This window comes from Artemia franciscana, chromosome 8 (assembly GCF_032884065.1).
Source record: "Artemia franciscana chromosome 8, ASM3288406v1, whole genome shotgun sequence".
NCBI classification, from domain to species: Eukaryota; Metazoa; Arthropoda; class Branchiopoda; order Anostraca; family Artemiidae; genus Artemia; species Artemia franciscana.
The window spans coordinates 19164313-19184979 of NC_088870.1; the positions used below are offsets into that span (position 1 = coordinate 19164313).

At 34.1% G+C, this 20667-nt stretch overlaps 1 protein-coding gene across 2 annotated transcripts in view; it reads right to left on the reverse strand.

Moving 5' to 3' along the window:
- Positions 1–20667, reverse strand: part of LOC136030095 (hemicentin-1-like) — a 130766-nt gene that overhangs the window by 16358 nt on the left and 93741 nt on the right. The window contains exons 9-10 of one of the 2 annotated variants that reach the window (XM_065708765.1): positions 15248–15425; positions 3574–3758 (exon numbers count right to left, since the gene is read on the reverse strand). In XM_065708765.1, coding sequence (XP_065564837.1) covers positions 3574–3758; positions 15248–15425 — 363 coding nt within the window. Of the gene's footprint in view, positions 1–3564; positions 3759–15247; positions 15426–20667 lie in introns of both variants that reach the window. The other variant, XM_065708764.1, reaches the window with a different exon arrangement.

Below are 20667 nucleotides of genomic sequence, written 5' to 3' on the forward strand. Positions count from 1 at the left end.
TCGTAGCTTCTTTCTTCATCATGATTTTCTCGATTTACCCCCCCCCCCTCCTAAGTTTTAATTGTATCTATTTCGCTGCAGATGACTTCATGAAGAACCTCACCAAAAGACATGAGGTTTGTTTACCTTTTCTTAAAAAAAAGCAGCTACTTCATTGTTTCCTAATTTGGTTGCCATTCAGTTTTTCTGTAAATAAGCCATTTTATATTCCGCTCAATATAGCAAGGAACTAAATTATAATAGAGGTGTTATTACACAGATGAGATTTGGCAAAAGCTGTTTCAAAGATGGTATCTAAAAATCTTCAATTTAAAAAAAGGTGAGAATCAATCAAGAAATAAGCAGAATGGCAAAGCGGAATCAGTGTTAAGCGGGTATATTTAAGAAAAAAAAAGTAAAGAAAAAACCCATTAGCTTTGGAAACTTGTTAGCAGAAAAATATGTAAAGAATAATATTCTCAGTGGCTAACTTTCAATTTATACAAGGATTGCCTACCAGTTTTTAACCTATTTTCTTTCAAGGAATATCCAAAGTTTATATTAAAATAAACAGAATTAAACACAGAATTACTATGGATATTTTTTAAACAGACGACATGTATAAAAAAAAAGCTATCACATACTCTTTCATAGGACCAGGAAAAAAACAATTTGCCAACCAACCGTCCCACAAAAATATAACCGTCCCACAATTTCTTGAAATTATTCAAGAAATTGAATTTATAAATTTCGGTTGGCCATCAAACTTAAAAAATGATATAGACTTAGAAATAAGAAAACAAGGAGGTCCTTTTTGAGTCTTAAACTTTTCAGATTCTTTGAAATTATACAGATTTCCTTGAATTCATAAATTTTGGTAGATCACCAAACTTAAAAATGACAGACTTAAAATTAAGAAAAAAGGCAGTCTTTTTAAAGTCTTATCCTTTTCAGATTCTTTACTCTTTCAGGGATGGGGAATTTCCATACCTCCTCTCTCTGCAGGGGTTGAATTTGCGGAACTCAGTATCTAGCATATTTTGCCCAAAAGTGAGAATTAATTTCATATGGTGGTATTATGAGGGTGAGTAAGTAATCTCCTTAAAATGATTTATGAATTTATTGCATACGAAATGTGGCCAATTGTAAAAAAAATAGTAAAAATTTTTCAAAATTTTTGTTTTCTAATGACATTCGGGTATTTTCAACTAAAGAAAAAATATAAAAGAACAGTTTAGGAGGATTTTATAGTGCGTTTTTTTATACTGAACTCAAAAAAGCATAGTTTTTCTTGAGCTAAGAATTTTTTGGTGTTAATACTATATAGCCTAAACTTTATAAACTAGTCAATAACCCTATTGATTTAATGTCCTTTTTAGTTGCTTTAATAGATATCAAATAGAATTCCTTTTAAGTAAACATGTGTCAACTCATGATTACAATCTAAAAAAGTCGTTAATTTTGTTTCCATAAATGAAAGTGATACTTTCTTTCCTTTGAAACATTTGATGAGTTCTCAGTTTTAAGCAACCTTCGACGCAAATTGTTGCATACAAAGAAAAAGCCGAATTGGCATTGTGGGACTTATGATGGAGTATTTCTGGCCTCCAAGGATTTTGGCAATCGACACTCATCAAGTTTTATAAACATTTCCCTTTGGTTTACATGAAACCGTGTCCCAAAGCCTGCTAACAAAAAAAGGAGTATCAGTTTCTCCATGGATCTTTGCAATCTTTTTGAGAGAACTAAATCACGGATAGTCTGTGAACATATTCCCAGCGTCATACCTAAGAACCGTATGTGACATTTCCACACTTTTTAGGTAATAGTCAAAAACCGTTTTCTAAGCTATTCTGAAAAGGGTGATCAGCAGGTCAATGTACACAAAATCATACTTTAAACCTCGTAATCTACACTACCCCGCCTATCCTCCCTTTGAGAACAGCTTGGCAAAGAGTTTTTGGCAATTATCTATGAAGTTTGAAAACGTCAGGCGCAACTATTTTAATAGTGACAGAGTCGACACATAAATTTGGTTTCTCGTCGCATCCACGTGGCATCAATTTCATTTATCAACAACACAATACTTGTTTCTTTGTTTCTTCTTTGTAATAGAAATTATGCTAATAAAATTTTATCATTAAAAGTGATGATATTTTCATTCCTAGCTTTAAAAGTAAACAGCTTAGACGATTGTTCGCGTTGACTTTTAAAAACATTCCCAGCTAGCTTAGTATACTCTATTAAAACTATCAAGTTTGGTAATTTTTCCACCAAGTATCAGGAGCAGGTGCTTACAAATAATGAGGGAGTGAGCTCGTTACTCTGCTTCCCGAGATGTCACGGTTTTATCATTTTCTCATTAAATTTATCCAATTTCTTCTTTAATCACTATGAAAAGTAAAACAAAAACTTGTCTTCTTTTCTTTTCTTTTTTTACACAGACCTAACCGTAAATATTCGGAGAATATATACAAATTCTTTTTTCATCTTAAAACCGAAAACTCTGACGAGCAAATTTTATTTTCAATTTTTTTTTTAAAAGTTGACACAATGAATGACATACTGACACCGTCTCACTAGAAATGGGTACTTTAGTTGAGGCGTTATCGAGGAAAAAGAAAAAGTACCTGTTTTGATTAAGAACATTATGGTTTAATAAATGATGCCCCCCCCCAAGAAAAAAATGAAACCGGTAAATTCGGTCGATACATTTAGGAATGGATTTCGATGTCTTTTAATGGAGGTGAGATCTGATGGAAATATAAGAACAAAAAAAGCGATCTTAGATCAAACATCACAATTTTATACAATATAACATGTTTTCATGAAATTCGGGGTGCTTGGTAATTCTTTTTAGAATTATCTCCATCCCTTACTGAAGCTACAAAAGAACTTGAATACAGAATCTCGAGGATACACAGTCACATTTTTCACTGCACTTTTTAATTCTTGTCCATTATAAGCTAAAATTGTTTTATCAGTATATTTGTAAATGTGTGGCCAGTGAAACATAAACTATGAAACATAAACAGTATGTTTCATAAACCTTGAAACATACAGATTAGAAGAAAAGATTTTTACCGTTAGACAGCTTACCCTTTCTAGTTTACTACAAGAAGATGTTAGTAGTGGTAGTAAATTATAAATGAAAGACAAAGCACTTCTGCGAACTCTTTCTTTAGGTAGTTCGTAAGCTGAGAAAAATTTGTAGCGTAAAAACTGTTTATATATCATCTAGTACAATTGATACCCATTCAGCTCAACCCACATGGGTCCCAACCCCATGAATCTCAATCCTTATTTATCTCAATTCTCGTGAAATTCAACTCTATTTAACCCGTCCCCTATCTAATTCAATACCCACTCAACCCAAACCTTCATTAAATTCAACCTAATCTGACGTGTAACCAGTTACACGCACAAACAGGGTTGAGTTGTATGGTTTTGAACTGAATGATGTTTAATTTATGAAAGTGGGGGGTTAAGAGGAATGGGGGTTGAGTGGTCTAGGATAAAAAAAGCAAACATACAAAAGAAAAAACACAGCCCCAGGTGTTAGTGTTGTTAGTAAAAGATACCTACACTCATTACCTCCTGCGTTTGCGGCGGGTTGAGCTTGGTATCCATAGCCGTTCTGGGTAGCGTACAGAGCGTGCCCTTTTATCGCATCATCTAAACTTGAATCAATGCTGACATTACGACCCTTGTTGTCAACACCGGCTGGGTAATACGGTGGGGGTGGGGCTGCAGAGGGTACTAGTGCAGTTCGTGTAGGTCTGAAAATAACAAATAGAAACATTAGTATCTTTATAGTCATGGCGCGATGTGCTACGTTTTTAGCGATTTCAAAATACTGTCTTCTTTGGAAAAAATGATTTATTCATGCAAAAAAACTGTCTTTACAAAAATCTGTTCTTTTTCTTTCTTACATGGGCTAAAATGAATAGAAAGCACTAGGGGAACCTGTTTTTTTTTTTTTTTTTTTTTTTCAACGCTTTTCAGACATGCCAAGACTTGAAACAAAAATCCATTTGTTTGAAAAGACTCAATAACCGGTCAGGACTTGAGTGCAACAGTCCAATAGTTCTTCTGACTAAAAACCTACTTTCAACACACAAAAGTGCTAGTCACAGGAAAACCACAGTGTAGAATAAGGCTCAATATTAAACCATTATTTTTCTATATATCATGAGTTCTTAGCGTATATAGAGAATAGAATAAAAACGAAAAAAAATCACAAAACTATGTTTAACTATATAATGTTCTCAAATTTTTGTTCTACAAATGGTTGATTCCCTCAACAATTAAAACGATCCCGAATGAGCGGTCTTCAAATTTCCACTACGTTTGAGACAGCCCCAATATCTCGGAAGAAGGTTCTCAAAGAGCTACACTACATAAGATCTTAATGAACTTCCTCGGATAGAATATTATCCAGCTCTAAAATTAAAGAGAATAGCTCGGAGATCAATCGAACCTACGGCTGTTAATTGTTTGCACTAAGGGCTATTTGACGGCTACAATTTAATAACAAAACCATAAAAAAGAAAAAACTGATGCGGCCTTACAAATTCGAAATGTAAAAAAAAATACATTCAAGTCCCAACGTTTATGTTTCCTCGATTTTACATTAATGCTACAGGTTTAACTTGCATTGAAATGACAAGCTACTGATGTAATTGGACTTATTAGTTTCAGACATATCCAGTAATTGAACCAAAACTGTGATGCAGTATTACTTAGATTTTTTCTTGACCTAAACTTGCTTCAAAATAGAAAAATCTTTCCTTTTCTACGATTTTCAACCAATTTTCATGGTTAAAAAAAAAAAAAAAAAAAAAAAAAAAAAAAAAAAAAAAAAAAAAAAAAAAAAAAAAAAAAATGCAAAGTGAAATTCACAAATGTAGTTTTGCAGATGGATCAAGCTGATTCTCAGCTATGAAAAGATAAAAAAAAAATATCTTCTTATGTTGAAACAGTAAAACCATAGAATCGAAGAAGGTTTGCATCTAACAAATAAATGCCAACTGCTCGTATTTGTCGGAAAAGCATATTTTTTACATCCCAACTCAAAACAATTGGAATATTCGATTATATGAAGACTTTTTGTCACCGCATAAGAAATACGGTTGTCAATCCAAAATTCCCCTGCTTTCAGGACTCAAGCTTAGAAATGATTTCTAGACTCGTTACTTAGAAGCTGCAATTGCAGCATATGTCCTTGAAAGTATTAGCCCTGGATCTACTTGCCTTAAGCGATCTAAGTGATTTATGGAGCAAGTGATTTACGGAATTCCTTGCTCAGCTCGTTAAAACATGTCTTTCCTCCATGGTATTCATAAGGAGTGACAGCGAATAAATTACCAAAGGCGTAAAACATCAAACATTTCTGCATTGTTTTGTAAAGATGCATACATCATTCTCCGAAAATGGATGGAAAATATCAAGGGAGTTATTCGAAGCAGAAAATTACAACTCAGGTCTCGTCTTGGTTCTTGTATCATCAATGCTTGGTACAAGGGATCTATTGCTTTCTCTATTTCATATGAGATTTTTGTCATGATTAGCGAAGCCGTAGTAGCTTGATTTGATTTTTAGGCTCTTTTCATCAGAGTAATAGGGCTTGGAAAAGACGAAGATCTTTAAAGTTTAGGAAGTTAATTATATGAGAGATAAAAGCAAAATCAAAACGAACTTTTGGCTCCGTGACGGACAGTCGAAAATCAAAATATATCCAAGATTAGCGGGTGAAAAGCTTATTCGATTGACTTGGTCACTTTCGATACTAAAATTCGAAAAACGAAAATAATAAAAACGAAATTTAAAAAACATGTAGATAAATTTTCGAATCATTGTCAGTACTGGTCCATAGATAACGGTGACTAATAGCTAGTACATAAACGGCTAGCCGTTTCTAAATGAGAGTGGGTCACTCAAATATGAATAATGAGTCACTCAATTACCGATGGATGAGTAGTAAGCCACCCCTATTATTGGCAGTATATTTTTCAGTTTCGAGATTCATACACCATACAGGATTATCAGCCATATTGAAGATATTGCAGACGACTGAGTAACCATTCAACATGTCCCATTCGAGAATTTCACCCAACTAAGACACAATATATGACCATTTATCATATAAAGTAGCAACTTTTGACTACAACTACTTAGAATTGTCCCTCTTAATGTATTTTGATTATGGAATATTTGAAACATGACAAACTTACCACCTGGTAACATGACCACCTGGTGTTCAAGTATCCGCGGTGCCTTTTCAAACAGTTCGTGGTGACGAAGTGTAGTAAGGCGCGAGGTGGCTCAGTAATAACCAAAATTCTAAAATACGTAATTTTGATACCAATATACACATCAAATGAATCAGATTTTTACGTTGATTTTAAATATGTAAATTTCCTCAAATTTAGTCTTACCCATCAAAAGTAAAGAGCCTAAGAAAATTTGCCTTATTTTCGAATAAAGGGGAGAACCCTAAACTTCATAAAATCATAATTAAAATAACACCATCAGGTTTAGCGTATCAGAACCCTACTGCTGAAGTTTCAAGCTCCTATCTGTAAAAACGAAGAATTTTGTATATTTTGCCAGAAGAAAGATCACGGATACCTGTTTATTTGTTAGATGTTTTTTGTTTTGTTTTTTTCAGGGGTGAATGTATCGATCCACTGGTCCTAGAATGTCGTGAGAGGGCTCATTCTAACGGAAATTAAAAGTGCTACTGCCTTTTTTAAGTGACCAAGAAATTGGAGGGCAACAAGGCCCCTCCCACGCTCATTTTTCCGAAAGTCGTCGGATCAAAATTTCAAGATAGCCATTTTGTTCAGCATAGTCCAAAAATCTAACAGCTGTAAGTTATGAGCTTTGCCCATTGTTTACGTTTTCAGGAGGGATTTTTTCGGATGGTGGCGAGGAGGTTACGTGAGAGGATCTTTCCATGGAGGAATTTATCATGTGGGAAGAGAATTTCCATGAAGAGGACGCTGGATTCTCCAGCATTATTTAATAATATTTAATAATAGCATTATTTAATAATATAGTTAATAATATTTTCAAATAGTTCGCCGTAATGAACTGTAAGTGAGGTGCGACAAGACTCAATAGCAACCGAAACTCTAAAAAACAGAACTTTGATATCAATAGATACATCAAAAGAACAAGCTTATTAAGCTGAATCCAAATATACAAGATTCAGCAAGTTTAGTGTCATCTGTCAATAGCTACGAGCCTGAGAAAATTTGCCAGAATTTTGACACAGGGGAAAACACCCCAAAAATTCGGGGAATCTTGATGAAAATCACACTATCAGATTCAGAATACCCCACAACCCTACTGTAGAAGTTTCAAGCTCCTATATACAAAAATGTGGAATTTTGCTATTTTTGCCAGAAGACAGATCACGGATTTTATGTTTATTTATGTTTATTTTATTTGTTTGTTTTGTTTTTTTTCCAGAGGCGATCGTATTGAAATAATAGTTCCAGGAGACCAGGAGAAGGCGCATTCGAACGCAAATTATAAGTTCTAGTGCCCTTTTTAGGTGACAAAAAAGATTTGAGGGTAACTACCCCCCCCCACGCCCAATTATTTCCCAAAGTTATCTGATCAAAATTTTGAGATAGCCATTTTGTTCGGTATAGATGAAAGATCAAATAACTATGTCTTCAGGGGTAGAATGACCATCCACAGTCCGTGGGTAGAGGTCTGTAAGTTATGACATTCGCCCATTGTTTACGTATATTATTTGTTATTCGGAAGTATACAGACATTTTTCGGCTGGGTGGGTTAAAATTCCATGGAAAATTTTACACTGGGGGGATTTGACAGGATTCCTTTGCGAAATTCTTGTTAATTGTCTTACATTATCTTTGCCAACTCAATTTTGCATGTGGAGATGTTCTGGGGAATTATCCGGGGACTATCTTCCGCGTTTTTTGCTTTCCGGAAAAAAATTCTAAGGAAGGGGGCATTCCCGGAGTGATCGATAATCCGATTAGATATTAAAGTCTTTTTCCAATGAAAGTATACTAAGGAGAATTTTTATACTGAATCGACTGCAAGACATTCTACAGGGGGGCGGGGGATGGATTTTCAGCAAGGATGGATCTGTCTCGAGGGACTTTGATGGGAGGGGTGCACTATACGTTGGATGAAATTTCCAGGGAGGAGTTTTCCGTGAGGGGAGGAGGTATATTTCAGGAGGGTGAGGCAGATTTAACGGTATTATTTGAAAAACTATCAGAAATTAAATAACTAAAACCAAGATTTTTTAACTGAAAGTAAGGAGCAACGTTAAAAATCAAACCGAACACAGATTATTCCGTATATGAAGGGTTGCCCCATCTTTAATACCTTGCTCTTTACGCTAAATTTTGACTGTTCGTCAAAATTAAAGGCATTAATAACATTAAGTATAATTACATTAAGTAACATTAGTACAAGTAAATTAAGTACTAAGTAACAACTTAGCGTGAAGAGTGAGGCCTACAAGTTATGAAATTTGCCCATTGTTTACAGTTAGTAATTAATATTGGAAAGTATACATATATTTTTCAGGGGGGGGGAGATTTTGAGCTTCGGGTGGGTTTCTATTGGGAGAATCGTCTTTGGGGAGGGACATTTTCAGGGGGATTTTCCGGGAAAAATTTAAATTGGGGGGGGATTTAACAGAATTCTTGTACGACATTTTTGTTAATTGTCTTAAATTATCTTTGCCAACTCAATTTCCCATGTGGAGATATTCCAGAGGAATTATCCGGGGTCTATTTTCCACTTGTTTTGATTTCTGGAAAAAAAATTAACGGAAAGGGACTTTTCAGGAGTGATCGAGAAACCGATTAGAGATTAAGATCTTTTTTAAATGAAAGTGGGCTAAGGATACTTTTTCAAGCTAAATCGTCCACAAGAAATTTTACGGGGAGAGGGTTCAGCGAGGAAGCACTGTCTGGAGGGAGCTTAAAAAAGGCAGGGGGGTTGTGTTTTACATTGGATGAAATTTTCACGGACAAGTTTCCCATGAGGGGGGATGTATTTCATGGAGGCTGAGCCAGATTTACCAGCATAATTTGAAAAAACGAACAGAAATTAGATAAAACTTATGTTTTTTAACTGAAAGTAAAGAGCAACAATAAAATTAAAACGAACAGAAATTATTTCGTATATATTCCCCTCCTTGATTCCTTGCTCTTTACGCTAAAGGTTGACTGTTTGTCCCATTTTTTTTAAGAACGGCTACTGAACAACAGAGTTTTCTTATATTCCCTTCCGGACACATATTATCCATTCTAGCAAACCAACAGAAAATACATCTGACCTTATACATGGTTCATTGCCAACAAAAAAAATATCCTTTCAAAGAAAAATAAACGAAGGTAGATATCATAGCTTATAATATAATCTTTCTTATCCAAAAAGCTGACACAGTGCTGGAAAATGGACAGTAATTCGGAAAGCCCCTTTCTAAGTGAGGGAAGTTGTTATGTCAGCCCCATGAGAGATTCTCCTGAATGAATATGACAGAATGTAACAAAAATGGGTAAGGTAAAACGACAATATCTCTTTTTTAATAACTATATTGTATGGAACGATGGAGCTATCGTAGAGACTACTTTTGGGTGAATTTCCAATGGGATTAGTCTCAACTCCACTTCAGAGACAGTTAAGGACAAACCTTGGACTTCATTGAAGCTATTGTACTTTAAGTAGTTTTATGGATATGAAAATATTACTCAGTTCAAAGGTTGCAGCATTAATTAGAACTTAGTCCACTCTGTAAATACTGTCACTTAAATTATGCTTCTAAATCGGAATTTGAGTTAGGTTACCAAAACTACATAAAACGAAAATAATTATGTAATATACAAACGAATACGACTTTTTTGCCCAAAATGTAAAAAAATAACAACAAAACAACCAAAATAAGACAAGCAGACACACACCAAGTAAAGGCACTAGCCCATGGGATTTTCTTGCAAGATGCAATTGTGATTTTTTTTTTTTTTTTTTAGGGTCTAAAAAGGGAAGAAAAAAATGAAAACAATCGAACAGATTCGGAACAAAGATTCTAAATCTATTTTCAGGCTTTTCCGTTCTCCTGTAAAACCTGCGTTATATAAGACAAGGTCTTTTGAACTACTGTAGCTAAAATTTGACATACTGATGGCTTTATAAATTAAGTTCGAACTCAACTAAGTTCTAGCTAAGTTCTAACACTGGCCGAGGTCTTCAGCAGTAATTGAGTATTCCTTTTTCATTTTACTTTGCCTGATCAGCAAAGATGGTAGAATTACGTATTGAACTGTGGAGGCTTACATTTTCTGAATTGAATTTGAAGAAACTGACATACTTTGAAAGGGTAACCGTCTAAGGAAGTACAGATCTAAACACAGAGACGTCAGGGTATTATAAGACTTATCTGTTAGTCAACCAAAATTTATCACCCTGTCAGTAGATTTTACATCCTTCTAACGAGAAATTGCACTCAATTTCACGAAATTATCTAGCAGTAACAAATCAAAGATATTGTTCCTCTTTCTTAACTTGTGTTACTTCAAGAAAAAACATACACTGTACAAGTCGAGAAATTTAAAAATTTGCAGCATTTCATTGCCCTCAAAAAAAAAAAAAAAAAAAAAAAAAAAAAAAAACGCTGACAAAGTTTTCCCCATTACGTCTCTCTCTCTCTCTCTCTCTCTCTCTCTCTCTCTCTCTATATATATATATATATATATATATATATATATATATATATATATATATATATATATATATATATATATATATATACTCTGACATCAAGTACATGCTGTTTACTTTATCTCCATGAAAAAGAATCCCAAAGGCCGACTAGAAGCAGTTAGATTCATATCGTGTATGCAATGTTGTAAGAAATATTTTAAATTTCTCTTCGATATCTGACTAGCAATCAAAAGCTTTTGCTGATCTTGCTCAAATGCCAGCATCTCCTAGCGAAAAAATTAGAGAGGACATAGTCACCCGTTTTCACACTTCCCTTAACGGTTCAAGCGTTGAGCTTATAAGATTTTTCGTCACATCTCCCCCTGACGGTAATTACAAGCGTCTCTATAGCGTTGATTACTCAATTCGATTAAGGACTGTTGGGTAAATTCAATTCTTAGTCTACATTTTCTCTCGATCTCTCTTATTTTATAGAAGCTATCTAAGAGAAAGATTATTTGGATCCCGGGAAAGAGTGACCAAACTTGCCGGGAGGACATTTGTGTCATTTTGAGAGACAGTCGGGGAAATGGAGATAGGTTTATCTCTCAGCAAGATAATCCTTCCAGTATCAAACCCATTCAAAGGTTAGATACTAAAAAATGACAATTCATAATCTTCTCAAATCCAGTAAAATGTGTTAAAAAGATGGAAAAGCAACGAGACTTGCAAAAAAAACTGCTTTCCAATCAATTAAAGGTTGAAAAAACACATGTATTAAGGAAGAGCAATATGGCGATGTACCCAGATCTTTCTAAGCACCCCCCTGGAGTAAGTTTCAGAAAAAGAACGATGGAAGAAGTAGATCTTTTTCTTTTCGGTCTCACATATGTGCTAATGTCGTTTGTAATTTAAAGGAAACAACCAACTAATTTGACAATAAGAGTTCTGAGTTCGGCTACAACGATGAGGCGTTTTACGTCAGAGAAGACACCAAAACTGTTTGAACCCTAGGCAACAAACCAACATGGCTTATAAAATATTGGAACACTTCTGAGAGCCATTGTTCTAACGCGGAAGTTGCTTGGAATGGACAGACTTCTTTCCTTTCACAAAATCTGACCTACAATAACCGAGTATGCAGCGAGAATGGTTATAGGATATCTGGGTGTTGTGACCTAGTGAATGCGTTTCCAAACTAAATATAGCAATAAAAGTTCAAGTTATGAAAAATAATTATTTTGAAGAAAAACAAGATAGATGATATGGTTTTATTTAATCATGGGAGTAAATGAAACTAAGATAAAACGTAGAGTAAACAATGTTGCTTTCTTTCCATCTAAGATTCCCAAAACCAAAAAAGAAAACTAATAATTTATGAAAACTTGAGGTACAGAAAGAGATCTTTTGCCTTTTGCTTCATTTAAGCTTTCAAAGTTTTTTTTGAATATGTTGTTTTTCCCCTTAACTCTATTGGATAATTAGCTACTATTAGAAAAAAAGAAGACAAAAGTATAATTTAGCTTACAGTTTCTTTTGTTTACTATGAAAGTCGAAGACAGATAAATATCTACGGCGTGGCAGGACAACAAACAAGACTATGTTTCATCAATTCACAAATAGCTTTTAAAAGCCTTTTGTATTTTAACTATAAAAGAAAGCAGAAGTCAAGACCCTGTCATTATCCTTTCAATGTTATAGCCCAGGGATGTTTTCAATTTTTTGTTAAATTTCAACAGCTTGTCAAGATCCCCTATGACCCTAAAACAAAATATTGACACACAAGGGGCTGAATCAAATCCAAATAAACTTGACCAATGAAGAAAAGTTATAAGTGCTCTTATCTCCCTCTGACAATATCTTCCATAGAAAATGAACGAGATGTTGTTCATTATTAAAAAGGTGAAAAATGTCTTTTTTTCAACGAAATAAAATCGATGTGTGTTTATCTGTATGCGATTGCATTTCTATGTGGTTCATAGCGTACTTTCACCTTGAGCTGTTCCAGTCTGAAACAATCCCCTTCCCCCCCCCCCTTCTTAAGAGACTTTATCATACTTGGAATACATTTTGACATTTTTGCAGCTGCAAAGTATAAGTATTTCATTGCAAGCAAATCATTGTCAAAAACAAGGAGCTTAGCTACCAGCCAAGACTGGGTTACCAACACAGGGGATTGGGATGAAAGATTCTCCTCTTAAAGAGTCACCCCGGAAGCCTCAAATCCAAGTAAAATGTACCACCAAAATGTCGGAAAGAAACAAAAACATATATAATAATGCAAAAGCTAATTCTTTCTAGTGTAACTCCAGCCCGGAAAAATCCTCTGACCAGCCCTTTAAAACAAACTCTTCCATCCTAATTAATAAGAAACAAAACTGTTCATTCTCTATTCGGAAAAGTTTTAACTCGTTGAAGATTGATATATTATTTGAGAATACACATTCTTCCGCGCCTTGAATAACTTCCTAAAATAGATAGGCCCTTTTAATAACCAGGCAAGGAGTAGAAACACGAGTTCTCTTACGATCAATATTTGGTTATCCTCCCACAATTTCGCGGTTTTCATTACAGTCTAGGCAGACCTTTCCTCAAATTACCATCCAAAAGTAAAGCCATTAGCAATAATAGTTTTTATTTATTGCAATTTCCCCCAAGCGGCCCATAATTGGGCTTTACAGTAAATTGACATACATGTTGGTCTTTTTGTTCAACGGTAATTTTATTGTTATTGGAGTAAGGGCGGGGAAGCATTTGATCTACGCTATTGATCTTCAAAGACTGTATGTTCGGAACATCAGTTGCTATCTTTAAACTGCATCCCTAGAAACGATATCTCTAAAAACAGCCAGCCTTAGTTTCCAAACACATAAATGAATAAAAAAAGAAGTTAAGCCTTAGACATATGTTTCTAGTGTATATTTAAATAATATTTTTACAACAAAATTGTTAAATATTAACATGGCTAAAAAATGGCACTTCTTTCTATCCACACTAACTTTGTGTTTTTTGGAATAGGGGTGGGGAAATATTTATTCTTGATCTTTGAATGCTGCATTGTTGGAAAACCAGCAACTTCTATTTTTGCTGATGTTCCTTCGGTCATCAGGAAATATATTTATTAATTTTGTTAATATTCTAAATAACGGTACTGCGTTGATCTAATGTTTTTTTTTGCCAAATTCTACGACGTAATTCCAAAGCTTCAAGACAAGCTATAAGAAAAATCTATAACTCAGCTTCCTTGAATTTATAAAGACACTTGGAGTGAGCAAATCTGTTTTGAAGTAGGCCGAGGGGATCCGAATTACATCTTTAAATGGGTATGAGGGAAGATGATCTACCCTTTGGAATAAAACAGAAGTACATGAAAAAAGGAATAAAAGGGTCCATATTTTTGTACAAGGACTTTCATTGGTTTGTATAAATGATATTTTTGTGCAAGGACTTCCATTGGTTTGTATAAATGAACTTGAGTAATGAGGGATTTGTAAGCTATATCTGAAACATGACACATGTGACGTGACTTACACGCGAAGTAAAATATGATGTCACAACTTTAATTTTGATTATTTAGGTGTGCATTCAGAAGAAAGAAACAGATACAAAAACGATCATTTTATAAATAAGAAAGATATATCATTATATGTGTTTTATCATTTTTTAAGTTTCTTTTCCTACCTGTTTCTATTTTTGTTGCATAACTTCGGGTTTTCTGCAATAAAATTATCTATTCTTCGATGTACTAGGGATTTTTAAATACAAAGTATCAATGAATGAAAAAAGAAGAACAAAGCAACTGAATGATATGTTTATCAGCATATTCACATAGTATTCTAGTCAGTAAATCGCAAGAAGTCAATATCATCAAAAAAAACCTCCCAAGGCCAAACGGAAAATCGTAATGAGCGGGATACCGCCTATTAATGCAAAGGGTCTAAATTGGTAGTCCTTCGAGACGTCAAGGAAAAAATAAAGAAGGTATGACCATAAGCTTTTTTATTTTGCTTAATGTGCATGAAAATGAGAAGAATGATCAAAATGGTAAGTTAAATAGTAAGGTAAGGTAACCTTACCAAAACAGGTAAGCTAAGTACAGATTTTTTGGGCAAAATTTTCCTGCTGAATCGATCGGTGAAAGTCTTTGTTTATATTATTTTAATTAGCGAAGTCGAAAAAAATACAGCTTTCGTAGGGAGATTTTCATATAGCTTTTTTTGATAATTTGCTTTTAGTACTATGTTTTGTAAAATATTAAAATGTTTTGTAAAAAGTAAAATTCATCATTCATCATCAAGAGAGCGTCAAAGCTATTTTGACCTTACTATGAGATTTATTGGCGGCTTGATGCTGCGGTGAGTTGCTAGTAGTAGTAATAGCATAAAAATAATGTGGAAACAGTTTTTCGTTGACCTTGAAAATTTTCATTGGTAGATTTAGCCTTTCGTTCGTACAAATAGGACTTTTTTTAAGGCTTGTCAAGCTATCCGTTTATTTAATATTTTGGAACTGTAAGCATTATTTGCGTGATACAAAAAAAAAAAAAAAAAAACAAAAAAAAAAAACTTACTGATGATGGGGTGTTTCAAGAGCCAATGCTTTCTTTTGTTTTCTTTGCCTTCGCCTTCGGATGCACAGGTATACACCAACTAGTAATAGGAACAAAAAGCCAGCAAGACCAGAGCATAAAATAGCAATAAAATAAGGACTGGCCAGCCTTTCTGGAGCCAATGTGGGATGCGCATCTCCTTAAAAAAAAAGATTTTCTCTGCATCGATAATTTAATTATTGTATTAATCAGTAGGACTGATTTAATTATTGATATTAAACATAATTTACTTGTAACTAGTCATATTTTATAGATAGTATAGTTGTAAAATAGACAGTATGGTATAGAAGATTGTATATTTTATAGCATATTTTATAGATAGTATAGTTACAAAGAATAGATGGTATGGTATACAAGTTTCAGGTTTTTTGTGAATTATTTTGTCTGAGTTTAATAATCAGTTCTTAGGATAGTCCAACTTTGGTATTCGGATACAAGTAGCTATTTTATATCTGAATACATAAAATTTTGCATGCAAAAAATGTCAGAAATCCAATTCTATTATAAACAAAATATAACATTAAGTAACTACTAATAATTTCAAAAGAAACATACAGAAAAGTGCTCGTAGTGGAGTGGTTTACATAAACTTAACTATTAGACTAATTATTAGCTGACACCGCACAACAGCAACAAAAAAAAAAACATAACAAAAATAAAAAAAGAAAATAGCAATCTCTCAATAGTTCATTCTACAAAAAAATAGCCGTTACCGAATATATACTTATTCAATTTACTCTTAAAACATTCCCAGATGCCAAGCTAACCAGAGGCTATGCAGAATAGAAATCCATGCACCTGGCCCCAAAACGTGTTAGGAAAGCCAACCCTAGTTTTATTTCTTAGAGGAATGACGAAAATATCAGCATGATAAGTTTTATAAATAATGGAAAGATCTATTATCAACAAAATAGTGACGAAAAACATCAGGACTTAAACACAGTGTTTCTACTTACTCCCTTATATAATCCGTTAAATGTCAGAAGTTTTCCCTAGAATTTCTTGTAAGCCATTAGGTGCCACAAAAGTCCCATGGTTCAATGACGTGACCGCAATAACTCGGCTGTTTTTCCCGTTGTAATCGTTCACAGGTATAAGGTTGAAATTCCGCCCAGATTTGAAACTTTTTTCTCTTTTGCTGAGCAGTAAGAGACTCCAAAATTTCCTTTTTTGCAAGGGTTACGTCCAAAAACTCAAATAACAAAAAGTACCAATGCCCAATACCACAAACACAAGAAGTCACAGATCAGATTGTATAAAAATTTGGGTCTGACGTCGCATTGGCGTTGAACCGAACATTAGAATTTGCAACAGAATTCTCTGGTTTTAAAGGGTAAATATTACAAAGGAATGATGATTATGACATTTTCAATAGGATTCCGTTTTTCGGCAGCAAAAACCTATTATGTAACCTATTATTATAATGGAAAGACCTATTATCAACAAAATAGTGACGAAAAACCTCAGGGCTTAAACACAATGATTCTACTTACTCCCTTATATAATCCGTTAAAAGTCAGAAGTTTTCCGTAGAATTTCTTGTAAGCCACTAGGTACCACAAAAGTCCAATGGTTTAATTACATGACCGCAAAAACTCGGCAGTTTTTCCCGTTGTAATCGTTCATAGGTATAAGGTTGAAATTCCGTCCAGATTTGAAACTTTTTTCTCTTTTGCTGGGCAGTATGGTTCTCCAAAATTTCCTTTTTTTTGCAAGTGTTTCTTCCAAAAACTCAAATAACAGAAAGTACCAATGCCCAATACCACAAACGCAAGAAGTCATAAATCAGATTGTATCAAAAATTTGGGTCTGACGTGTCATTGGCGTTGAACTGAACATTACAATTTGCAACAGAATTCTCTGGTCATAAAGGGTAAATATTATGAAGGAATGATGAATATGACATTTTCAATAGGATTCCGTTTTCCGCAGGCATTCCGTAGACTCCGTAACTGCGTTCTTTTGTCCTTAGACAAACATCAAATCCTGTAGAACTGCAGAAAATCCGTAGAAGTGGAAAAACTGCTTAAAGAATTCCGATCCTGACACGTAAAAATACGCATAATTAGTAATTACACATCTGTCCTAAATTCACAGTTTATGATTTAATGGAGCAATCCGAAGTACTGTGAACGCCTCGTCTATATCCTATGTTTACAAGATGATATTTAAGGTATGTGAACCTTTAAGACATGGTGCTTTGACCAGTTGGATGAAGTACTGTGAACGCCTTCTCTATATCTTATCTGTACAAGACTATATATAAGGTATGTATACTTTAAGACGCGCTGCTTTGTTCCGTTGGATGAAGTACTGCTCCGAAGTACTGTGAATGCCTTCTCTATATCCTATTTATACAAGACGATATAAAAGGTATGTATACCTTTAAGACGCCCTGCTTTGTTCCGTTGGATGAAGTACTTCTCCGAAGTACTGTGAACGCCTTCTCTATATCCTATGTGTACAAGACGATATAGAGTATGTATACCTTTAAGACACGCTGCTTTGTTCTGTTGGATGAAGTACTGCTCCAAAGTACTGTGAAGGTCTTCTCTACATCCAATACGTACAAGACGATATTTTAAGGTATGTATACCTTTAAGACGCGCTGCTTTATTCTGTTGGATGAAGTGCTGCTCCGAAGTACTTTGAAAGCCTTTTCTATATCCTATATGTACAAGATGATATATAAGGTATGTATACCTTAAAATGCACTGCTTTGTTCTGTTGGAACTTGTATAAAATTCCATCCAGATATTAACAAGAAAAGTTTTGATATTAAACATGGTTGCCGTTAACATATCGTTCGATAGCAAACTCTTAATAAGCTATACTGTGACTCAAATGAATTCGTGCTAAAATCCTTAACAGCGGACTTTCGCTCGGAATAATATGATTTTTTTTTATAGGATACTTTGAGGCAAATTTTTAATCCAAGAGTTTTTCAGATTCAAATACTTTACGAGAACAATACAACAAAACTGCATTATGTAAAAAAAAAAAAAAAACTCAAGGGTCACATAAAAGCCAAAAGACGTGGCTTTTATTTTTTCAAATCATATAAGAATCGAACATTATTGCGAAAAATAGAAATACAATTCTTGTTTCAAACTATACACGAGAGAAGAATGATAAACCTGATCTAAAGAAACAAAATCTCGAACTTTCAGAGAGAGAGTGCCTTTAATAAATGATGTAAAGGGGAATGAAACCTGACACAAGAAAATTACCCCGGGCTAGTGTCCGAATCCACAAAAGAATTCCCTCATCTTTTCCAAAATGAAATTTGTGTACAATTTCTTCAAACATTAAAAGATGGTTCCTTTCAAAACTTCTTTGAAATCTTTCTTCCAAACTTGAAAAGAAATTACCTCACTTTCAAACGAAGCTAGAAAGCATGCTGGAACACGAATTGGGATCCGTAAATTTGTTTGAGAGAGATAGTTGAAAGGTTAAAGTGCATTTATTGATAAGTGCTGTATCAGTCTATAATACGACAGTCATAAATCATAAAGCATTTCAAGCAATAAGCAAGTCTTGAGAAAGCGCGGTTTGAAGTTCTAGGCACGGGTAAGTAGAACGTTTACGTGTACAAAACGTTGCAATTGAAAACAAGTTCGTTCTTTGAACTCACTTAAGATTTCATACTAAAGAACCAATCAAGTTTAACATCTTTTTACTAGCACAAAATTGGATAGAACAGCGACGGGCAAAGAAGGCAGGGTCATTCGGCTTTCCTTTCTGCCATAAGCTAAGGGAATAAAGTAACTGGGTTACAAAAATAGGTCATAAAAAACAAACGAATGGTACTAAAGCACATATTTTAACATGGAAAGAGTAATATCTCTTTTTCTCTTTGCTTCAGGGTTGCATAATAAAATACAGCGAATTTCGTTCGAGGGAGAATAAATTAAAAAGACGAAAACGATTTATTTCTCTGATTTCACCAGTCAATATAGAGGATAGACAACGACAGACGACATATTTAAACAAGAGGCAGGGGTTTAGCCCCAACATTTTTACTGAGGGGAGGCAAGAGGGTCAAAGTTGAGCTACTTTCACTGTTAAGATTGTCTTCACTTTCTATTATTATGTTACTATAAGAAGACATAGATGGAAATCAAACCCCATTCCTTTTCTATACCTTCTTCTTCTTGTTCAATTTTCCATTGCTTTTTTAAAGTTAGTTCTGAACCAAAGAATAAAAATAAGCAGCTTTACCCTTTCTTGGTTTTATTATCTTGTTTTAACAAAATAAAACTGACACAAACTATACTTTAGCAAGTTATATAACACATCAAAGTGGACAGATAACATTTTTTGGAGCTGGTTAAAAGAAATATTTAGAAAAGTGAAAATAGAAAGAAGTCAACATGTTATTGCACACAGAGACAGTTCTGCATTTATGAGCTAGTATACGAATCCAAAACACAAGGAATAGGACATGACCAGCGCTTATTAGGCGTTGCATTTATAAATAAAGGAATTTGGAGCTATATTAGAGTCTTGATTTAAATATTGGAAGTAAAAAATTAAGCAATTAAATGGTTCCTGGAACAGACCCCCCCCCCATAATAACTTCTAAGACGAAATAACAACCGATTTGACCTATTTAGCTACAGTACGAACATTATTATAAAAAGCACGCAAATCTTATTTTCTTTTTCATGTTTCTCAATGAAAAAAAATTCTTATTTTCAATGATTTCTTGTTTTTCAATGATTCCATTTCTTTCCTATTTGCAGACGTATAGGGTGTATTCATATCCATTTTGGAAGGTTCATCACCATTTGTACCCCATAGTAATCACCTACATAAGGCACTCTTCTTACTTTAAGAATACTTTTATTTGCATCCCAAATTGCCCCTCAAACCCTTAGCAGATTTTCCTTCTGCTTAGTTTTCTAACGTTCTAGCATTCAAGTTTATTGCATCGATGTACATGCCAGGCTTTCGAAGTCCCCCTAAGGGAAAGGCTGCACATTACCTAGGAAGCTAGAAATCTCTGGAGAAAGCAACTTCGTTAAGAGGTTGTTTCTAAGAACCACTTTGGTACATATCCCAAAGAAGAAGCACTTAAGTTAGATGAGTGATTTAGCCTATTATCTTATATTGCTGCTAGGATACTGAACTAGCTCCAATTCACTAATTGAATGAATAATGAAAAAAAATCCTTTAAAAACAAGAAAACTTATTTTCACTAGAGACATCCTCGAATTTCTGATAAAACAAACAGATCCATTTTTCACGACACCAGAAACGTCAAAATAATCGAAAGGCCAATTGGAAAACTCCTGTTTGCCAAGTTTCAACCTCTAAACTGAATATCGTTCGAGAAAAAAATAATAGACGAAATGGAGGTTTTTTCTTTTTGTTTTCGG